Source organism: Passer montanus, unplaced genomic scaffold, assembly GCF_014805655.1.
Source record: "Passer montanus isolate IOZ18808 unplaced genomic scaffold, ASM1480565v1 scaffold111, whole genome shotgun sequence".
Taxonomy (NCBI): Eukaryota; Metazoa; Chordata; class Aves; order Passeriformes; family Passeridae; genus Passer; species Passer montanus.
The window spans coordinates 947,187-970,503 of NW_024357725.1; the positions used below are offsets into that span (position 1 = coordinate 947,187).

Consider the following 23,317-nt stretch of genomic DNA (forward strand, 5'->3'; position numbering starts at 1 on the left):
TATATATATATATATATATATATATATATAGCATTTACTTATATAAAAATAATGATTGCAAAGAAGGTAAAGGCTTTCAGGAAGAAGTGTCCAGATTACCCTGTTATCCTGCATTACATTTATTAGAAATACACCCACTCCAAACTGATGAGTTTCATTCTTATTTAAATGAAAGGATGACAGAAGTTTGCTCTGAAAACACTGCACTGGCTTTATTCCCTTTTATGCTCCGATGGTTGTTATTTTTGTGGTGTGTTCCCCTGGCCAGCTATGGCTGTGCAGGTAAAATTATGAGTTTAATTATTTAAAGGATTGGACTTCCTGTACTTCACTGTGACTCAGTGGATTCTAAAACCTCAATTTTTTCAGGTAGCTGGTGGGAGCTCAGTAAAACACACCGATAAATTTGTTTCCCCTGCTCTGGAGGGTGATGGAGCAGCAGTTCTCCTCAGGTGCCAGTTGTCACCCAATCCCAAGCTATTTGTTATTCTTGTTTCACACCTGAATGGTGTCAGTCTGCCCACGGTGATAATCTCAGGCTTTGATCTGTGCCTTCAGAGGAAGATTGGTTTTGTGACACAAGGGATTATTACTCTGGTCTGGCTTTAATGAGCTGTATGGATGAAGTCTGATATTAATCCACAGCGCCCCGTGTGAAAGCTGAGAACGCTGAGAACCATGGTGCACAGAGGTGCTCCAGCTCCTGTGAACAAATGTGTGCAACCATCTTGGTGCTCTCCTGGCCCCACAGCCTGGGGCATGAATGTGCTTGTTGAACCCTACAGTTCTCTTCAAGTCAGCAGCTAATCACAGATAAGATGATGAAAAAAGAGATGAGTGTCTGTGCAGGGCGTGCAAAGCTTTGTCTCCTTGCTTTGTGCCCAGCTCAAGTGTGACCCCACGGTCACAGCTGCCCTGGTGTGGTGGCCTTATCACTCTCTTCAACTTCCTGAAGGGTGGCTGTGGTGAGCTGGGGGTCGCTTTCTTTCTCCGGGCAACAACAGACAGATCAAGAGGACACAGTCTCAAGCTGCGCCAAGGGAGATACAGGCTAGACTTAAGGAGGGAGTTTTTCACAGAAAGAGTGGTCAAATACTGGAATCATCTGCCCAGGGAGGTGGTGGAGTCACCATCCCTGGATGTGTTTAAAAAAAGACTGGATGTGGCACTTGGTGCCATGACCTAGTTGAGGTGTTAGAACATGGGTTGGACTCGATGATCTTAAAGGTCCCTTCCAACCTAGAAATTCTGTGATTCTGTGGCCATCCCAGAGTGCAATGAGAACTTTATTCCACTCTGCTGTCACTTTGGAGCAGTGTGAAGATGGGGTGAAGCAGCATCCCGGTTGCAGTGTTGAACGGAGGTGCAGAGGCGCAGTAACAGCCCTGGTTAGTTTGTGTGTTACCCACACTGCAGCTCACTGCAGAGACTGAGGTGGCTCCTGGAGGTGCTGGGCTGTACCTTTGGAAAGCAGGGGTGTTCATAAATCCCACTGAAATCCCATGGAAACCATTCATAAATGCCTTTCTCAGTGGATGTCACAGGACCAGTACCCTGCAGCCTGGTAGCAAAGCAGTAGTGCCATGCTCTGTTCCTGAGGAAGCCCTTGCTTTTCTTAACGTTGTCAAACTCCAACCCCTCTGTTTCCTCTGCAGCTTGAACCTAAGGACTGGATTTCTGGTTTTAAAAAGGAAAATAGTGCAAAAGGTATTTTTAAGAGGGTGTTGAGGGATACATCTCTCTCATAAGACAGCTGGGGGTTCATAGCCAGGACAGGCATGGTTCATTCTGAACTGCAGCAGCTTGGTGGAGAACTAACTCATTGCAATGATGCTCCAAGGGCACAGCCTCTGGAGGTACCCTGAGAAGGTTTTCTTTTAAGTCTTTCTTGCTAAAACTAAATGGAGAATATTAAGGGCAGGGAAAATGCCTACAAAAGCTGTTAAAATTGCCTTACCAGCAACTATAGCAATCTGTGGCAATGTGTGTGGTTTGAACAGCTTGGACAGTTCATTGAGGAAGACTCTTCAGGTGTGCTGGGACTACCCAAGGTAGGCAGGGGAGCAAAGGGAAAGTCAACATTACCTTTAGAATTTGCTTAGACCATAGTGTTGGATTTCTAATGTCCAGTACTCATTCAGTAGAATTAGACCTACTAATTCAGTATTCATTTTGCATTCCTATGATTTAAAATGGATATTTCATTTACTGTTTCCACCAGATATATATTCCTAGGTTATACCATGTAGCACTGCTTTCCAAGAACTAAATGGTCTTTTTCCAGGAAATTTCACTGAGATTTATTTTGTTTTCAATAGGCACAGTATTTTCCTGAATCAATGAAAGAAAATATAGGTTGTTTTTTTGGAAAATACTGTCTATAAATTATTTTAGCACGTCACATTTTTCTTTGAATTTTAAAGGTACTTGCCAAAAGGGAAAGAATAACCACATCTGATTGTGGCCATTATAATATTCAAAGATAAATTATCCTAATAAGCTGTGGTGACATGTACTTCATAATAAGTTTGGTATTTTGTAAGAAACCAGATACAAACCTCAGTATATTAAAAATTGTACAAATTGTTCTAATAACTGGCATTGAACTGGTTGTTTAACATTTCTTCTTTAGGGAACTGAAATTTTACCAATATTTTGCCTAAATTCAAAATTTTTAATCTGAGAGGAAAAGTAGTAGTTGTATTAATAAATGGTAATGTTATAAGTAGTGAAAAGTAAAATACATTTCCATATATTTTAATGAAGGTTAAGACACATTTAGATGTTGATGAAAAATTAATATAAAAACCAAAATTAACTTATTGCATGTAATGGTAGGGCAGGTTTTCTGTAGCTGTAAAAGGCAGCTCGTAGGAGAGAGAGGATGTCAGCTTGGAGTCCATACTTGTTAGGTAACCATTTCTTGAAAAGCAGGCATACTATTTATTTTTCTTCTTTTAATAATTTTTCTCCCTTTTTAGAAAATGCACAGCTTGTTCTCTCCAGTGTGAAATAATCTCTTTCCCAAGATTTATTTTAAAATTTGGCTTCATTTTCATAACCTTTGGTTAAATATTTAACACTGTTCTTTTTCCTGGGAAGATAATCTATGATCTCTATCACATACTATACCATTAAATATTATTCCACTATTTTCTGCAGGAGCACCTGTCCTTAAAAAAGTACATTGTGGACATTGTAATTGAGAGTTCTGTTCCTGTGGAACCCTTAAAAGATGGAGAGGAGAAACAGAAAATTAAAAAGAAAGCCAAAAAGCTAAAGGCACGGATGAACTCCAGGTAGTACCAATTTATTTTTATTTCTTCCAAGTTCTGTTCTAAACTTTACCTTCTGTCCTCTAGTGTGAGTGCAGTGGAAGGCTGAAAAAATGTAAAAGTATTTGCTTTGGGAGTGTCTTGAAAATAACACTGATGAGCCTAATTTATGGGCACTTTCTCTGATTGAGAAAGAAAACTGAGTATCGATCTGGAGCCCTTGGTTTCACCTGTTAAGAGCTTTTCTCATAATTGGATGCCAGTGCCCTGCCAAAACTGTAGCCTCTTCTAGCATACAATAGCATGTTTAAATTTGTGTAAACCATGCCTATTTTTCTTTCTAGCTATTGATTTTTAAATGAAGTATCAAAGAAAATCAATAGTAATCAACAAATAGAAGTCAGCCTGCTGTAGTGTCAAATCCCATGACTAAATTTAATCATTTTTTTGCCTGTCACAACAAGAAGAAAGTTAAAAATATCTTCAAGTGGAAAGTGAGTTGTCAGATGTGCAATTTGTTCTTAGTCTAAAAAGTGACATCTGCAAATCAGTGTGATGTGCAGACATCATTATATCATGAACTGGCAGTGTCACTCTTTATGGCTGAATGGTCCCCAGCTCAGGCTAATGCTCAGCTGAATATTGCAGCATATGTTTGCATTTCTCTCTAAAAATACTTCTCACCTAGGTAAGAGTCATGGTTACACATCTTCTCTGCCTTTTTAAGCAAGAAGGTTTCAAATAAGACAAAAAAGCTTGCACAGATTTTTAGAGCTACAGTAGAAGTGAGATGTTTCATTTAGTCCTAGCAGGCACATCAGCCTTCAAAACCACACCACTCTTAGAGTGTATTACTGCTTCTGACTACTGTCTTCTTTGGATGAGCAGATCCACTAGCTGAACATCACTGTTGGCACTGGATAATGTTCTTCAGGTTTCTGGGTGCTCAGGATGCAGTTATTCATATGACCTGTTGATTTCATGCAGTTTCTGGGTCCAGTTTTAATTATTTCTCTAGGGTGGTTTCTGTTGAATTTAGTCAAAGACTTGTCAGACCTTGGAATGCAAGTTGAAATAATAATTTATTGTTGGCATAAATTGGAGAAAAACTTTTTCAGAACATTTTGGGTTTGTATGTGTCAGACTGCTGTGTGAGTCAGCATATTCATCATAAAAATTGTGATTAGAACAGTAATAAAGGGCTATCATTTTACAATGGTGACGCACTATTGAAAAATACAGTGCAAGATTCAAAATCTAAGTTATGTTGAGGAGACATTAAGTTCATGTTCATTCAGCTTGGTTTTACTTTTAAAGGGTGGCTAGAGTTTTCAATGGCTTTGCTGTCCTTGAAGCTAACTCAGAGTTAAATAGAAGATTTTCTGATGTTAACACAAAAGACTTACTAATAAAAATGTCCAGTAGCAACATAAAGCAGAGGTATTTTGATGCTGCTAATTTAGAGTTCCATAGGTGTAAGCAGATTATCTACACATCATGTTTTAGTACATATTTGCAGATCTTCTCTAGGAAAATAAATAGTTACAACGAATGCCCTTACACCTCAGCACTTGAAATGTCACATTCATTTCAGTTTCTAGGAAGTTGTGATATTTTAAACTGGAAAAAAAATAAGAACTGCAACCAAATAGATTTCTGTTGCACTCCTGAGTTTCCAGATCTTAAATCACTCTTGCAGTATCAAAGCAATGAAGGGTAGAGGTGAATGAGGGGACAAATGGTGATCAATGGGATATTAGATGTGTTGAGAAGTTTCGTTAGGCTTATTAATTATATTTATAACCCTAAGCCATTTAACTGGTGTTATCAGTAACAACTGATATATAGGTAAGTGAATTATCTCAGGTTATCCTGTATGTGCTGCTAGCAGGAGGATGTTTGGAGAGTGACACAGGAAAAGCAGGGCTGGTGAAAGCTGAGTGGAAGCATCAGGGGTGTGCTTAGCAAGTAGTTGGTCCAGGCTTTGCAGGGCACTTAAAGCATTCCAGCCCTGTGCATTTACTAACAGGGGTTTGGGGTGATAATTCAAGTTTGACTGACTTGCCTGTACAGAAGCTGAAATGTGTTGTTTCTGGCAAAGAAGGCAAAAGGTTAATAAAGGAATCTCACCTTCATGTTTAATACTAAATTCAGCTGTGATTAATGACTTTATTAATGACCCACAAATCAGAGCTGGTGGTGATGTAACAATATTTGTGTGGAGCTTAAGTTGCAATGGCGAAGCAAACGAAAGGAAAATCTGAGTAGCTTTGGGAAACTTGAGCCATTTGGGTGAACAGAAAATATAAAGAAATATGTATCTGAGAGAAATGCCTCTGCATCACTGCAGTGCCTGGATTAGTTTTGCTCTACATGTGTGTTGTTGGAAATGGGGTGCAGGATTGTTGCTGTGGTCCTGCCTTGCTCCAGGAGCGACTCACGGATTTCACCTGTTGGCACAGGCTGCTGGAGTGAAAACAAGCAGTGGAAAAAGGTCTTGTCTCCCTCTTCCTGCTTTTTGGCACATGGCCAGTGTAAACAATACTTCTAAGGGACTAAAGAGGTCGTGTTTCTCTTTTCAGCAGTAAAGCAGTCCTTGGTGAAGGTGTTTCTGTGCTGCTCACCTAACATTCATTATGTTACACTACAGTCCATAGTTCCATAAAAAATGCTCCTGTGCCTGCAAATACAACCAATTATTTGTATGTTAATTGTAATCTCTTTGATGTCCTAATCTGGTCTGCTCTACATGTCTAAGTCATTTATATTTTACACAATAATATTATTTATATTTTTTCATAATATTAATAGCATTATTTCACTAATCATTTTATAATAGGTAGTAGATTACTACAGTTGTATATATCACTTGTGAAATTTTCTACCATTTGAAAAGTCAATTTAAATGCACCTTTTGTGTACTGATGTTTTTCTAAAGTAGTGATGTTAATTATAAATTGTTAATGGCCAATGGCCAGTAGTTAAGCACCAGGATTATGGATTATGACAGGGCAGCATTGACAGAAATGCTGTGCTTTACTATGAAGCAGAAAAACCCAGAGGTTTGAACTCTCTTGCTGCTATTACATCCTGTATGCTTCACACAACAGTCAATAATAACGAATATTTTCTCCTCCAGGGCAAAGGAATATGAGAGCTTGATGGAAGCAAAAAATGCTGTGTCTGATTCACCATTTAAAGCCAAGTAAGCATTTATCTCTATATATTTTAGACATATGCTTTTTTCCCCTGTCTGTCACAGAAGTGCCCCTGAAATTTCTGGTGGAGCAGGTGTGGAAGATTCTCCCCAATTTGGGGCATGTTGCCATCCTGAGTTACAAAGCACTCTCTGATACAAAAGGTCAGACTTCAATAAATGCAATAAAGACAATAAATGTGTCTTTTTTTTCTGAAGACACTGTATATCTTAACCCATATATCATAGCTCTATATCATCCTGCTACAGTAAAGAGAACATACACTTAACTTTTTCTTACCTGGAATCAAGAAGGTTCCAGTATTGTACTTTAAGACTGATGGGTGAAAATTCAGCTGGGATTCTGGGATTGGAAATCTTATGTTTGACCTCCATTTAGTCAGAAACAAAGGTTCTTGGCGTGGAAACACAGATGCTTTAATGCACAGATGTCTTAGGCTGACGAGCTTTTTAAGGAATAGACCTTTTTGTTGTCAAGGATAAGGCACAGATGAAAACAGCTGGATGGTTAGATGAAAACAAGATCTGTGATCACTAACAAATTCCTCTGCTTAGTTTGAAAGTGAAAATTGCTCAGCTTTTGTTTTCTGATTCCATTGAAATCAGTTGGGAAAAGATGAAAAATATTGGGATTTCCAAGATTACTTTGATAAGGTCTATTACCTAAGATTTTAAAAGAAACTATCCAGCTGTAGTTCAGGTGCAAAACAGTTAAGAAATTGAAAAGAAGTGGAGTTTCATCAGTCTTTGGCAGAACAGGGAGGTTACCAGTAGAGTTCTGCAGTTCTGTGATGGTCAACATGCTCTCAAATGACTTGGAAAAAGAGGTCCAGCAGTGAGGGGACAGTGGAATGTTCATGCAGAGATTCAGGATAGTAGGGACAAGAATTGGTGCTGAATGATAATTTTGAAGAGAGTGAGTAAGCAGGCAGTAAAAGGGCAGGTGAAATCCAGTGTATATTGAGTGCTACCCACTGGAGGGGGAAGACAGAACACAATTCACATAAAAAGTGTGAGCCTTGAATTTGCACATGGGATAGGTAGTTCCTGGAAAATATCAGCTTAGTATTCAGCAGCTCATAAAAATCCTTCGTTACAATTACTTAGAAACAAGAGAGAACAGAGAATGTCATCAGGTCCAAATACCTGGGTCATTTACATCTTTTGAATAGGATGTGAAGTTCTGGTTCTCTGTCTCTGAACAGATAAGCTACAATTGCTAAAGGTTCAGAGATAGCAGAAAGGGAAATATGTAATTATTTCAGGTATGTCTTATGTATCAGGAAATAAGTAAACTAGTACTACTCCTGGAGGAAAATGTGATAATGGGAAGAAGTTCTTGTGGGGTTATGTTATAGAGATCTACAGTGTCACAAGTGGCATGGAAAAGATGGATGGTGATTGCTTGCTGTCTCCTTGGTACCAGGATGAGGGAGCACAGGGGAGAGCTGGAAACCAGGTTCTAGAGGAACCAGACCCAGTGCTCTTAATGCAGCATGCAGGGGGATGTGGGGAGCTCCTGGCAGGGTTCCCACAGGTGCTCACTGACAGCTTACCTGCACTCCTGCAGCTCTAGGAAAGCACAGCCAGCCCAAGAGACTCCTAAGCCAAAAGTGGGGAAACAAACAGATTAGCAAAGAGGATTATGCAGCCTGCCCTGTTCTTAGTGTTCCTGAGACATCCACTCCCAGTGGGCAGATGCTGTGTGTGCCTTACTGGTAGCTGGCCTTAGGGACTCTGTAGCATCAGTCAAGGGGAGGTCTCAAGAACTGGAGTGAAAAACCCTCATCCTGAAATTGCAGCAACTTTCAGATTGGGGATGTTTGTCTTCAGACTGAGGTAATAACCTGTACCAGATCCTGTCTGTTTTGTGGTTGTTTCCATGGCTCATAAACTGCTGAGGAAGGTGGCTTTTTGTACAAGTTACTGGTGGTTAAGCAGTTCAGATCCTTGCAGTTAGACCTCCTTGATGTACATGCAACTAGCCTGTGTGCAAGTATATTTTACTTAGGTTTTTCAAAAGCTTGAAAACTGCTGCTGAATCTTAGATGTATTTTGAAATAATAAAAATCCATCACTGAAGTTTGACACAAGAAAATGACCCATCTCCAGCAGATGGCACACCTGCATAAACACATGGGAAAGAGTTTGCTTCGTTTCTTGGTCATCAGCACTTCCATTTGCAGGATTAATTTCATGGTATACTGAGACTTCCAGGTTTGTAGCTTTTGTGTTTTGCTTTTCTTTGCTACTAGAAAAAAAAAAATTAGGTTCTAGTCATCAGAAAGTAGAAATGTGTACATTTGACTCTGAAGATACTAATAAGCTCTCGTGTCTGTGTTAAATTCTGAGATTATCAGTGATGTAACTTGGTCAGTTCTATCTCAATGGTAGTGCTAGAAAAATTCAGATTTTAATTTCTTTAAAAATACTTTCAAATCTTTTGACTGATCCTGAATTTACAGTTTTTGTTTCTCTTTATGTAATTAATTGCTCATTTGCTTTCAGGCGGAATCTTCTGTTCCATCTGCTTTTTTAGTTTGCCTCCAGTAGGGCTGTGCCCTTTCAGGTGTGAGCTAGTGGTGGGCACTGTGTAGCTCACTTCATCCTTCCTTCCTCTGGGAGGTCTCTTTGCAGTCTTCATGTAAAAACCTACAGATCTATCAGCTTACATCTAAATTTTTAAAATACAGTTTCAGGGACCATAGTAATTGTTATTTCCAAAATTACAAAACTTTTTACCTGCTCTGAGGGCTTAAATATTTGTGAGCTTCTTTGAAATCAAGGGGGTAAAAATGGGAGCTCAAGTCTGAACTGGCTTTTTAAGTAGAGGAGTATCTGTGAGTCAACCAGAAGCCCATTTATTTCTGTTTAAAATGTATTTACTTTGCACAACACATATTAGAAAATGGAAGAAGAATGGGGAAGTATTATCTCTTTCTGTAAGAGAAAGGAGAGGGCAAGAAATTTTATGAGGCAAGAGTTTTAGCCCAGACTGTATGTATTAACATTGACTGAACCTAGTCTTAATATAGAGAAAAAGAATAGGAAAACACAGAACTAAGTAGGGGATCCTACTTCAGCAAGGCCAGCAGGAAGAGGAGTCAGCACAGAGAAAGAAGCAGCAGCAGGTCTGAGGCACTGGTACCTTGAGAAGCTGTGCAGGCAGGCAGAGCACACTGTGCCAGCGATGCTGTGCCTCTGCCTGGCTGGGTACAAGCTGGCTGAGCAAGCTGCTGCCAGCTGGGAGTCTGCACAGCCCTCAGGAGAGCTGCACAGCTACTGGGAAAAGTCCCACCACAGAGCAAAGGGGGTAAAAATAAAAACTCTGAGTGCTAAATGCTGTCTTTGGGTCAAAACAAATGCAAAGAGTTTTTGTCTTTCCCAAGGGAAGGTTTGAGGTACTCAGATTGGAGTGGAAGTGTATCAATGAATAGAAAATATCTTTTGACTTAGTGGGCTGTGGAGCTTAAAAATGGAGAAGCTCCTTTTAAAAATCTGTTTGAAGTGGCACACAATTGGTAGGTTTATTTATTTGCTTAACAGAAGCAATGTGTTCTAGAATTAAAGAAATATATCTTTCTTTTATGCTTCCTTTCTTATGCCACATTTCTTTATCCACTCCTCTACCCCCAAACTGAGTGTCTTCACAACCAGAACCACTTATGGAATGCAAGTTCTTATCTGATTTTTGTTCTTAGTCATGCTGTCAGTTGTTACAGAAGAAAGACAGAAACCAGAGTTAGTCTTTGGCAGGTAAAAAGCCTTTTTAGATCACCTTTAAGATTAGGCCACTTTAATATTATGAGACCACTGATTTCCTGATGCAACTGATAGACTGTTTCAGTGGTCTTAGGAGTTGAAGGTTTGCAGATTTATAAAACCTTGTGCACTAAGGAAGCACTGATCCAAGTGCTTTCTAAGCTCTACACGGGTACTACACTAACAGCAATAAGCTGACAGGCTTTGTCCTGCTGTGATGGACAGTGGTGTCCATTTCCAGTGGTACAGCACCGATTCATGGCTGGGATTGCAAATGACTCTAACTTAGAAATGACTTCTGACACACGGCTGGGACAGTTGTGTTTTTAGTATCTGTTTAAAAATGGTGCACGTCAGGTGTCCGTGTCAAGCTGTATGTAGCTGCACTGGTTTGTGTCTGGCAGTGCTGGGGCTGTGGGCTGGTGTTGCCATGGCACACCGCAGCGTGCCCCGTGTGCCGGGACCTGGGGTTGCACCGGGGCACGGGGAGCGGGCAGGGCTGGGCACAGCTCGGCCGGGGCCGGGGCCGGGGCTGGGCACAGCTCCTGGGGATCCCCCGGCTCTGCCGGGCCGGGGCAGGGGCTGCCGCAGCCGCCCTCCGCTCCCTCCGGCAGCGGCACCGGCACCGGCTGCCTCGGGGCGATGCTGGCCGTGTGTCCCGGATCGGGACTGTGTCCGTGTGTCCCGGGATCGCGGCCGTGTGTCCGGCTGGCAGCGGGGCAGCCCGGGCAGGACGCCTGGAGCAGAGTCCGCTCCTTCCCTGGGGAAGTGCCCCCAGGCTGCCCGGCCACACCCATTCTTCCCTGGGCATCAGTGCCGCCAAGACATCGGGGTAAATCTGCAAGTGCTGGATACATTGGTGCCACTATTTCAGGGCTTTTTGGGTTTTTCTGGAGATGAAATGTGGCCTAGAAATACTGACAGATCTTTTTTCCTTTGGCCTATATAATATATTAAACCTGCTAAAAGTATTTAGCCCGTGTTAGAAACCTTTGCTATGAAAAGTCCTTGTTTTCCCATTTGCAGTGAATAAAGATCAGATACTCTATTTGTATTTGCTGAACATACAATTTATTAGTTTACATTATGGTAGTGTTCCAAGACAAATCAGGGCCTTACATCCTTCTGATATTTCTTCTACATTCTGAATTATCCATTTGTGAGGAGTACTAAAACCTTAATAAGTGAGATGTAAATAATTTAAGGAGAAAAAACATTAACTTTCTCTATTATCCCGCACAGTAAAGTTTCAATTATTTATCATTCCATGTATGGCTTAGTAAGCATTGGAGGAGTGAAAATTGGGAGACAGAAGGAAGACTAATTAATTGTCTTGAAATGTTTGGATTTGGATTCAATGGTATTTTTCCACAGTCACTGGATCAGGTGTGGATGCCATGTCCAAGTAATCCCCAGTGCATACCAAGAGTGTGCCAGGAGTCCAGTGTGTACAAAGAGCTCTCTCTTTCCAAATCCATTCCTAGCAATGGCAAATTCTGCATCCAAGCACAAGTCCTCTTACATATATTTCTAGTCCTTTGAAACAGTCCAAAAATTATTCTTATTTCTCTGACACGGCCAAGAAGTCAGTATGGAGGATATTGAAATCATTTCTCCAAGGCTCACGGGGTGGGAGGAGGCAGGTTTTATTTCCCCTCTCCTCCCCATGTGATCACACAGCACCTTTGACAGGTTTTGGCAAAAAACTCCCCCTGCAGAAGGATATGAGGATGTAAGAGGTAATTCTTTAATGTGGCAGAATCGGAAATTCATTCTTCCAGTTGCTTACTCTATGATGCTGGACACACACTTAGAAAGTTTGAATTTTGCTAAAAGTACCCAGAAAGACTTTCAGAAGAAATGGAAAGCTGGATGCTTTTCTTGGGGAGTTAGTACTGTACAGGTTGTTTTTAAAGTGAGGACAGAAACTGAACTTAGGGAGCATCTTAACAGACTGAAGAGAGACTCTTGCGTTAGTTGTGTCAGCTGAAGGCTCAGGGTAATATGATGATGTTCTCTTTGAGTCCTGTGAGTAGTGTTTTGATAAACCTTACACGTTTTGTATGCTGATGCCTGATGGAGATTAGGGAAGCGCCTTTCTTCAGCCTCTGTGGTTAATCCTGGTGGAATTCCATTCCTGTGATGTTAAATGAAGCAAATGGAAACCTGTCTTGCTGACTTTTGTCAGATGAAGTTACAATATAGAGTAGTGGGCTTTATATAGGCTTTAATCATGGAATTTGGGTAGATATACCAAAGAAATAAAGTATTTTTTGCTTAATGTGCTAGGATATTGCCAAGGCAATAGCTATTCTAAATCCCACTCTGTGAAAATACTCTGCTTGTGGACTGCAGCAGTTCCACCTCTCATTGGTGCTGTGGTCTTTTGATTTACTGTCCAAGTCCTGCAGTTATTTGGGCTTTGGCTTCTAGTTTTGTTTCCCATTTTAGCTTGTGGCTTATGGAGATAGACAGAGGTTTCCTCCAACCTCATTTTCCACAGAGGAAATAGCAGTGCAAAAAAATCTCATCAGGTTGTAATCTACTTTTATTTTTCTTGTCATAGAAAAATCCAGGTTGTATATTAGTGGGCTCAGCTGACCAGATGATAAGAAGTCCAAGACTCAAAATTCTACAAATCATTTTTATTTGTACTTCAAGAACATATATGTATCTTCAACATGTCTTGAAAGCTATTAATGAAGCTCCTAATTTTTTCAAAGAGAAGACACAGAGTACCTGTTGTCTCTTGATTACGTGGAAACTATTATTCTATAAATTAATATTCTGATATTGGGGATTTTTTTTAATATAGCGTGACTATTGTGGTACATTCTCCAGCCATTCCATCTCCTGTCTCACTTCTGGGAGACTGGTTATTGTCATCTTTTTCTTTTCCAGCATTCTGTGCTCACTTTGTGAATGCCTTCTGGCCCTTTAACCCTGACATCTCCATTTTCTGATGAGCATTGTTACCCTTCCCCTCTTTTTCCTTCCTCTAGATTTCTGTGTGCAGGCTTCCAGTCCCAGCAGTGTCTGCCACTCCTCCTGCTCAGTTGCCAGCTTTGTCCCCCTAGTGCAGGTTGCCCAGTAGATGAAACCAAAGGTCCAGCAAGCCCTGAGCCTTGTCACTCAGAGCAGCAGGAGGGGACACTGAGGCAGTGGCACCTCCTCCTGACTGCTCCCAGTCTCCAGCTAAGGGGCTCTGGCAGCCTTGTCTCCTCTGCCCTGCTGCTCTCACTGCACCTTCACAGTCAGGGCACAGAAGGATGAGCTCTGGCTGTGTTTTGACTGCTGTATTTTGTGCCCTGGCACGGGGTGTTTCCCCTCAGTGCTGAGCAGGAGAGCACAGGTGAATAGCCCAGTGCAGATGTGTAAAAGTGAAATGGAACCCAACCCGTGTGTGTGTCTACATCACTCCCACCTCTGCATTTTGGCTTCATTACTGACCCTTGTTAATAAAATGCCCTTTCTGAGGTAGGCTGCAGAACCATTGCTTTTCCCTTATTCAAATAACCCTGAAGAGCCATTTCTTTTATGATGCCTATAAGAAATCAGCCAAGTGGTCCTGCTGTTCCGTTTCCCTTATTCATCTTAAAGAGGGTGAAATAATTTGAAAATGAGGATGGCAAAAACTAGCAGGATGAGCTGTGGAAGGGGAATAGGGAAACAGCAGAAACAAATGTAGCTAATAAAGCACCTTTATGGCTGTACTGCTCAGTCTGTATCTGTCCTGTTTCTTTGAAAAAGTAGACAGTGAAATGTCACTCCAAGCTGACAGTATCTCCTTGGATGTTTAGCATCTCGTTCAGATAGATGATAACAGTATTTAACACAGATTTTCATGATTCTTTCACTGTTACCAGAGGTTCATTACAAAAATGCAGGTTAATAAGGCACTTTTTGCTTTAACTGCTCTTTGTTTTCTGTTGAAGGTTACAGCGATTAGCAAAAGACCTTCTGAAGCACCTCCAAATGCAGGATAGCTGTTCCTTGGGGAACCACAAAGTTCCTGGTCTGGACAGGACTTTAGGAGAGATCTCTCGGATTCTGGAAAAAGAGGTATTGTGACTTATGATTGACCTATAAAATGTTTTGCCCTCAAGTCTCATCAGTGTGGATTTGGGAATGTTTAATGTGAGATGTTGAAGAATAAATGACCTCTACGTAACAAGCAGTGTCTGCTATAACACTTTCCACTTTTCCCCCCTGTATTTTCACGAGGATTGTTTTTAACCTGGGTCACTTCAGTCATCTAGCTTGTAGTGCTTACCCACAAACAGCTTTTACAATAAGGGGCCAAACCAATTAGCAGAAAACAGAGGAAAGAATTGGATCCAGGTTTGCTGGAGCACCAATCGAGTTTTGCCAGAGTTCAACAGAGTCAGTGGGTCCTCACTGGAGGAGGAAGGTATGATGTGCATGTATGTGGGTTATTTCTACAGTTTTGACTTTTTTAAAGTGATATGATTGCAGAGCATGTTTTACTTTATGGTAAATGTTGGATTTTTTTTCTTGATTCATAGCACTGCATTTGCATCTTTCTTCCTGCTTCCTTGTTGTCAGTCTGCTGCCACAGTGCTTTCTGACTTGCAATGTGGTTTTTGCTCCATTAGGACCACATTATTTGGGTTTTCAGCTGGAACATTATGTTCTGCTCTCTCTTCAACCACTAGAAAATACTTATCTTTCTTATCTGTAATCAAGACATAATGAAAATTAGTTCTGGAAGAAACCAAATTAATGAAATCTGAGAAGGGGATTGCATCATTGTGGTTCAGAGTTGATGTTTGTGAAAATGAGAGCTCTGCTTGATGCTTTTCACAGCTTGGTCAGTGTGGAGAACACAATTGTTAATGGCATATGCTTTTAAATGCTGGAGGCTGCCTGAGATGCACGGGCTCCTCTCCTGTGTTCTGGGGGTGCCTTGGAGCTGCTCATCAAGCTTAAGAGTGTGTTTGAAAGAGTTGTGCCATTTTCACATTTTACAGTGCTTCCATTAATTATTGAAAAACTCATTTTTTATTGATTTCAAAATAAAGAAATCATGTTGTTGCATGACTATGATGAGAAGATGAATCTGTTTGAAAGTTATCTAGATAATCCTTGGAAATTCTTTGGAATGTGGAGTAGTATCCAGCCTTTTTACTAGTAGTCATCTGCTGAGATTTTTCAGATGAGATGTGAATTGCAGCTAAGTGTTACTCATTAATTGCTTACATGGTTTTGCTGGCTGTTGAGTCTGCAGTGGGGAATTAAAAACTAAATTTGATAGTATTCATAGACGGGTTATTTTGTTGCTGATTTGGGGTTTACCCCCAAAACATTTCCCAAAATGTTTTACCCCACAACCTCCCACTGGAGAAGTATTTTTCTGTCTGAACGTCCTGATCAATAAGGTCAGGAGGGATTGATTTCAGTAACCATTGCAGTGTTTACAGCACGGATCATACATGGTCATTTGCAGGAGGGGATGGGAATTCTCTTGTTAACCTGGGAGTTAGAAATCCACAGACACATCTTACATGTCAGTGGGCACTGAAAGAGCCCTGATGGTGTCAGTCGTGGGCTGAGAGGAGGAGACTGACACTGTTAATTGAATTTCCCTGGAGAGCATAAAAATATAGCCTAATGTGGGGGGAGGAAGGGGGAGTGGGAACCACACAAGCTGTCAGTGTGTGTGAGCTGATAACATTGATTTACCCTTGCTAATGGCCTGGCTTGAATAAAGAATTGCCCTGAGGGAGGACAGGGTTCACTACAATAGATCCTTGCCACTTACTAGAAATTCTTCTTACTCACAAGAAGTCCTGCAAAACTATTGCAAAATATAATTGATCCAAAACCCCTCTTTTCATTCATACTGTGAAACATTGGATTTTTCTTTTGTTAATAGTTTGCACTGCCTGAAAAATTTATGTATTCAGGCTCACCAGGGAAAAAATGATTGCTTTTACAGTTCATGAAATAAATTGCTGAGCTGGTGTTTGTAACAATAAATAAGAAAAATATATACCATTAAATTTCTCAACAGAAGGAAGGGTTATTCAGCTCATTAGAAATTCCATGACTGTGCTAAAACAGCCTGAAAGGGTGGGGTGTAATGTTTATGCAAACTTGAATCACAAAAAAAGCCACACACAAGATTTGTGGCCCTGTGTCAATGGGATTTGCCTCCAGGTACAATCAGATCTAACAATTTCTGTTTGGACTTAGCCTTCATCTGATGTGTTTCACTATACTGAATAAGGCTTTCTCTCACTTCTGAACCTCTTTCATGGTGTGAGAACATTCTAGGGTGCTGCATGCCTGCATGGTTATGGTGGTCACACTTGCTCTTGTTTCTGCCTTCCTGCTCTGCTGGACACAGCACATTCTGCACCTGGGGCCAAGTGATTCCACTAATGCAGCAAGAAGTGCTTGTTTAATGCAGTTTGAAAGGATTATATATCCTCTAGATACTCAGATTTGAGAAATCTCTCTCAGGCAATCATGCATCTTAACCACTGTGTATTTTGGAGTCCTGGCTGTTTATTGCAGCACCTTACCTGCTCCTCATTCACTGCTGCTGGATCCCTGTGCAACACAGCATCTTTTGGGTGCTAACACATTAAAGAGATGTGCTTTGCTTTGCTTCAAGTGGTTGTTAGATCTCCAGACACTTCCTAATGTGCCCACATTGGCTTAGTTGGATAAAGCTCTACAAAAAGCAGGAGATTTGTGTCCAGTGCTGGAAAAGGATTTGTGAAGAATAAGCAAATTGAAGTGCAGGTTTTGAGGATCTGACTTGGAGTGTGGCCATTAGCTTCATGAAACATGTGGCTCACGTGCCTTTAAATTAAATATGCATAAGAGGTACTCTAAAGTCATAAACCACCATATGGTTCCAGTTTTAAATAGGTTTGTGTCCCTCCAGCCATGTGTTGGTAGGAGGCAAGGAGCACAAATCCTGATGTTGTGTATGCTTGGAGTGCTGTTCCCCAGGTGTGTCCAGCCAGTGGTGCTGCTGCTTTGGGTGTGCTCTGGATTATTGGAAAGTCCTTGGGTTTGTGTATCTCACCCCTTCTGGCAGAAGTCCTGGAAGGAAGCTGTATTCACTTTCACCTCTACTTTGTTTAAAAGGACGTTAGGAAAACAAACACACACAGAGCCACAACAGCAGAATGCATGCAAATGTTACCAGAAAGCCCTGGCCTGAGGTTGGCAAATGTCGTATGGGACTCTTCAAGCTCTTAGTAAGATCTGATAACCCTCAGTTTAAGATCTCCTATGAATGAGCCTTTGATGCTGAAAGAAAAACTCTTACAGAAGGCAGAGCTGATGTTTGAAGTGGCAGGGCTAGAGCACTTGTCCTGCCATGATTCTTTTGATTTTATGCATGCTCATTCCTTGATGGACTAATTCTACCCATCCGTCACCGAGGGCAGCCGTGTGTTTCAGATGCACAAGGAGTCCCACAGTGGCTGCTCGAGCCTGCCTTCAGCACCCACAGAAATGTCCTGGAATGGGAACTCTCAGGAGCCAGGGTAGTGAGAGCAGTGCAACCTGTTAGTGTGATTGCAGCTACAGTTTCAACTTGCTTATGCTTATATCATTTATTTCCCTGTTATGTAAAGAGGTGAGATTTCCTGATTTAAAACTTTACTGATTGAAAAGATCTACTAATTAAAAAATGTCTACTGCATAGACATTAGGCCCTGAGCTGGCTGAAGTGCATACATTTCTAAGGTTGTGGCCCTGACCTGGGTCAGAGGTCACTGCCTCTCAGATGGTCATCCTTACACTTGCCAACAGAACATCCTTTGCCTAAAGTTCTTCCTAAAATTTGTTCTTAGAGTGTTGGGTGTGCCTTCAGGTTTTAAAAGTCCTACTTTTAAATGTTGGAAGTGTCCTGTGTGGGTTTGGATAGGCCTGTGCTTGGCTGACACTTATTCTGGGGGCACGCAGGCTGTTGCCATTGCAGGCATGGTGACAGCAGCTGAGGGCAGTGGCCTTTTCACCTGGCTCAGCTGCAGCTAAAAGACTGCAGTTAAATCACTCCAGCTGAATTTGTACAACACTTACATGTGACATTTAGACAAGCCCTTAATGTGTCTGTTCTCCATCTGAGTGGGAATATGGCACACAGATTCAGTAGGATTCTGAGGGAACCTCATGATTTTTGGAATTCGGCGGCAACAGTTAATCTGCTTAACTGGAATTGCTTTTATATGATGCTTCTTGCTGATCACTAGTTTGAAAAAGATCTCCTCCACAACAGGAGTGATAAGGTTTCTTTATCTGAGGGTTTGACTGCAGCTCTCACAGCTCTGCTGCTGGGGAGTGGGCTGCAGCAGCAGGGTGCAGGTTTGATCTGTGGCCCAGCACAAACACTACAGCTGAGGTTCCCTTACAGGCACAAGGCACAAAGTCCTACAAACAGGATTTCACTGCTTCTGCTTGTAAAACTTACTGTGATTTTGGATGGGTTTGAGGATAGCTGTGTCCCTGATCTCCTTCAGGCTTTCTATGTGCTGTAAAAGTCTCAGTAAATAATAGTGAGTGCAAAATAAATTGTTAAAGTGTTGAATTAAAAGGGAAACACAAAATAAAACAGGAGGCTTTTAATAAATTGGGCCACAGTGCTTATAGTTACTTACCAGCTCTCTCTCTCATGCAAATCTACAAGCCTTTGAATAGGCTGAGTTTAAGTATGATTATTTACATTACTAATTCACAATAATATTCTTACTGGAAACAGATTTTAGGGGGAAAATATACTTCCTTAGAGAAGGCTATAATTTTGTAACTGAAAAATGTGTGAATATGAGCTAGTAATTGACTGCAGTGGTTTAATCCTTTTTCTAGAAAAAGGGTCTCCATGCTCATGATCTCTAAGACATGCTCTCTCAGCGACCGTTAATGGTTTGTTTTGTGTCAGGCAGTGTTTTTGGGTTTGGGATTTTTAGAGAGATTTTTCAGCCTCCTGTTTGAGCAGTGGTGATGTCAGTTATTTACATTTCAGTAAAATGTTTGTCATAGCTTTCAAATACATGAGGGCTGTAGACAGACAGTGTTTATCCCATTGTAAAGACTGTCAGAAATGGCTGGCTCTAACAACACACTCAGGCCCTGTATTTATGTTTTATTCTCTAAACTGTTGGGCCCACTGGGGATGGTGACCATAGCCAGGGTGAAGAGGGACAGTCCCCCCAATAATACAAACTCTTCATCATCAGGAACAGAAACAATAAAATTAAAAACTGTTGGAGAACTAGTGTATGGAACAAAAGCAGCGTTAAATGGAACATGGGATAAGTTTCTTCAAATATCTCTGCAGAGATTTAAAATTGCCCTGTGTCTGTATATGTGTGAGTATGTGTATATAAATATATATATGACATATATATACAGACAAAATAGATTTTTGTCTTGGTTTGAAAAGACAGGAGTCTGTGAAGGAAGGCAAAAGCCTCCTGTGAAATGGAAAAGGTAAACCTCCTCCTTCCGAATTATCACAATTTCAGAATTAAAAGGGCTCTCAGGCAAAGATATGGGAATAACAGTTTTTTACTAGGAAGAAAAAAACTAAATAACAATGTAATTTAGCACAAGCAAAAAACCACTGGCAGAGTGAGACAAACCTGACACCCTGAGAAGTCAGGGTGCTGATAGCAGTCCAGCCAGATGGTGGCTGCTCCTCCTGGAGCGGCTATCTGCAGAAGGGTGTAGATCCCTTAGAAGCAAATACTCTGTTATAAAGACTCAGTATTGTTGCTTAAAGTATATTTGAGAATACAGTGAGAATTGTGATTCCCAAACTCTTGCACATTTAATTTTGGTGCTGCAGATATTTGCACCTAAGGAACTGTGTGTTCCTAGTGTAGCAGAGTGGTATGGCCTTCAAAGAAATAATTGCCAGCCTATCTGTCACCGTCTTACATAAGTAAAAAAAAAGCATTATATATGAAAAAGAGTGAAAATTACTGTCACAGTGAATTTACCTTAATCATGAACCAATGGCTTGACCCACACTGTATTTTGTGATCTCACATATCTCCATGCATGTGCACACAGGCACAGTTTCTGTATATAATTTAACACATATAATTCTCTAGAATAATTAATTTCTTAGGCTGACTGAGGATTAAAGAAGTTACCTGTGGGCATTATTCTAGCCGTGAGCAGTGTGACTGGCGGGTTTGTGAGCGGGGTGCTCCTGGCAGGGTGGCTCTGGGTCAGCCCGGGACAGCACCGGTACTTGCTGGGATGGTGCTAACAGAACTACAGAAATTAACCCACTGGGGAGTCCAAGGACTATGGGATCATTTCCTAAGAAATAACCTGTGCATAGGTGTATATGACCTAGCAAAAGCAATACCATAGACTCAGACCAAGGTCCACATTTTGTGGCCCAAACATTGCACAATATAATTGAAGCTTTAGGGATAAAATGGAGATTGCATACTCCGTGGCAGCCCCAGAGTTCTGGGAGGGTGGAATGAATGAACAAAACTTTCAAAAATGTATTGACTAAATTGATCGAAGAAGTGCTGTCCCCGTGTCCCCGGCACTGCCGCTCTCCACTAGAGGACACCACTGGCAGCAGCAGCAGCGATCCTTTGAGTCCTTACAAGTCATAAATCTATTTAGAAGTAGAATTGCTCTCTGCCAACAGGTTCAGACACCATTGTGCTTGGAAATCACACGGCTCTTTCTCCTGCTAAGCTGCTTACAGCAGCTGTCTCCTGGTGTGGGAGCACATGGGAATTACCTGGATAATCGCCGTGTGTCCTGACAAAACTTAAACCTGCAGTCACACAGGGGATTCATTCTGCAGAAAAAGGGGAACTACATGTATGCACAGTACTAATTTCACAAGGCAACAGCTGTGTGCCTGCAGTCCCAGGGCACCCTGGGGAGCCAGGGCTGTTGGTGCTGTCCTGGCATTGCAGGGCTGTCCGTCTGTCTGTCTGTCTGCAGCGGGGCTGCAGCTCTGCCAGGGCAGCAGCAGCAGGGCTGAGCTGTGCCACAGAGGCACATCCCGAGCTGGGCTGAGATCAGCTGCAGAGGCCCCGAGGCTGCTCCCCTCCACCTCCCCCTGCAGAGCCCTGCTGCTCTCACGGGGCAGCCTCTGCCTTTCTCTCTGTGCCTTCTGGCCACGTGAAGATTTTCATGCACAGTGCACTGGTTTACACCAAAAAGTCTTTGTTGATACCAGGCAATGGGCATTTCCTAGCCAAAGTTTTAAAAAACAAGATAAACACCCCCATGCCACCTTAACTGTGCTTTCTCCTTACAGGTTTTGTTCTCTGGGAAAGTAATTGATGCTCTTATTTGTTACAATGAGAAGTTAAAACTTTAGGGTTCATTTCAGCTAGACATATGGTGTATTTCTATGCAAATAGTGGATTATATTTTAATCCATCCATTAATTTTTCAACTCAGCATACTCCTGCAGTAGCCAGTTCCAAAGCTAGAATGATGTCACATGAAGGGAAGTAATTAATCAAATGTAAAGCTGCATTGTAACTGTTTAAAAGCAATTCAGAGTTCAAAATCCAAACATTAGGAAGGGTTTTGAATTACAAAACATAAAAATAAGTTTCAAAACAATTTTTTTTTTTTAAGTAAAAAACAAATAAGTTTAAACTAAAAAGTTTTACTAGCTGAAACTAGATTTTGCACCCTTGGAACTTTGTATATTGCTACTGAAAATCTAATAATTTCGCCAACACAGAAAGTAACATAGGGAATTCTGTATTTATGCTTCCTTTGTTGCAAGTGTTAAGTACAGAACCTCAATTGGAGCATGAACTCCAGGAAGGATAAAGCAGATAGAATTGTTGGAAAAGACAATATGTAAGTAACCCTCCTCAAAATTAATGCACTTCTTTAAAGCCTGTAACAGTGACAGTTAGAATTAGAGAATTTTAATGTGATGATCACTGAGTGCCAGTGATGCACAGTGCCACTCAAACACAGCAGTGTTCAAAGTCTGGGCTATCAGCCCTGTCCCGTGAGCTCCGGTTTATCTGCAGTGTCCAGGCTGCTGCTGGAGTACAAACATCCCCTTCTGTATCAACTGCAGCAGCAGATTTGATAGTCCCAGCACAGAGGCAGTGGGCAAGCACAGCAGCAGCTCTGTGCACAGCATTTCCCACCCCAACAGCCTTTTCCTGCCCCTGCCTGGAAGAAGTCAACAGGTCAGGTGTGTGTTGTGTGCTGCAGGTTGGGCAAGGCAGCTTTATCTCATCAATAATTCCTTTGCCCAGAGTTTCTGTAATCTGTGGATTGACCTTTTCCCCAAGAGGAACATATAAATAGGAACTTGTTACTAGGGGTCAGTCACAGAATATTTTTTAACTTGTTTGCTGGAAATGGTATTAAAAGGCAAGTTGAGTTCACAGATAAGCTCTGCAGTGTTCTTACTCCAAGATTATTGGGAGGTTAATTTCTCACAGTGGGTGTAGTTGAGAACTGCTGCAGGATGTAATTAAATGCTGTCAGCTTCCAGTGTTGTACTAATTGTGGCTTTTTGCTGTCAGATCAGGCTTCTACGTCAGTTTAGAGCTAATACATCATATCAGAATGGATATAATGGATATTTATACATTCCAGGGTATGCAAAGTTCCTCCACTACAAGACAAGAGATATGTTTCAGTGTCATTAAAGCCCAGGCACTGATTTCTCAGTGAGGTGAGCTCCCTGCCCAGGCGCATTTCTGCCAATAGCAAAGGGCAGTTTAGAAATCACAATAAAATAATGATTAGTATGCTGTGTAAATAAGTTTTTGTTTAATTTGATCTGATGGTATATATATAAAAATATCTTTTCTTTGAAATATTTTTAAGTTCAGCAGTGATTTGAGACCACTTCTGACCTGAGAACATATCACCCAGAGGCCTTCATGGTCTGTTCTGATGTGTGCAGCACCTGACAAACCCACCCTGTTCCTGTGCCCCACAGGTCTTTGTGGCTGTCCTGTGGGTGGGCTTATGGGCAAATGCTCTGAGAGGTTGGTCACAAGAGAGCACCCAAGGCAGTCAGGGGGAAAGCTCTGTTTAGGGTTCAAGTGCCCTT

General features: G+C 41.4%; 1 protein-coding gene across 3 annotated transcripts in view; it reads left to right on the top strand.

Annotated features, from left to right (window-relative positions):
- The window catches only part of SCAPER (S-phase cyclin A associated protein in the ER), a 137,437-nt gene that overhangs the window by 54,096 nt on the left and 60,024 nt on the right, over nucleotides 1-23,317 (top strand). For all 3 annotated transcript variants that reach the window (XM_039732460.1, XM_039732468.1, XM_039732476.1), the window contains exons 21-23: nucleotides 3,163-3,299; nucleotides 6,415-6,480; nucleotides 14,190-14,316. In XM_039732460.1, coding sequence (XP_039588394.1) covers nucleotides 3,163-3,299; nucleotides 6,415-6,480; nucleotides 14,190-14,316 — 330 coding nt within the window. The remainder of the gene's footprint in view (nucleotides 1-3,162; nucleotides 3,300-6,414; nucleotides 6,481-14,189; nucleotides 14,317-23,317) is intronic.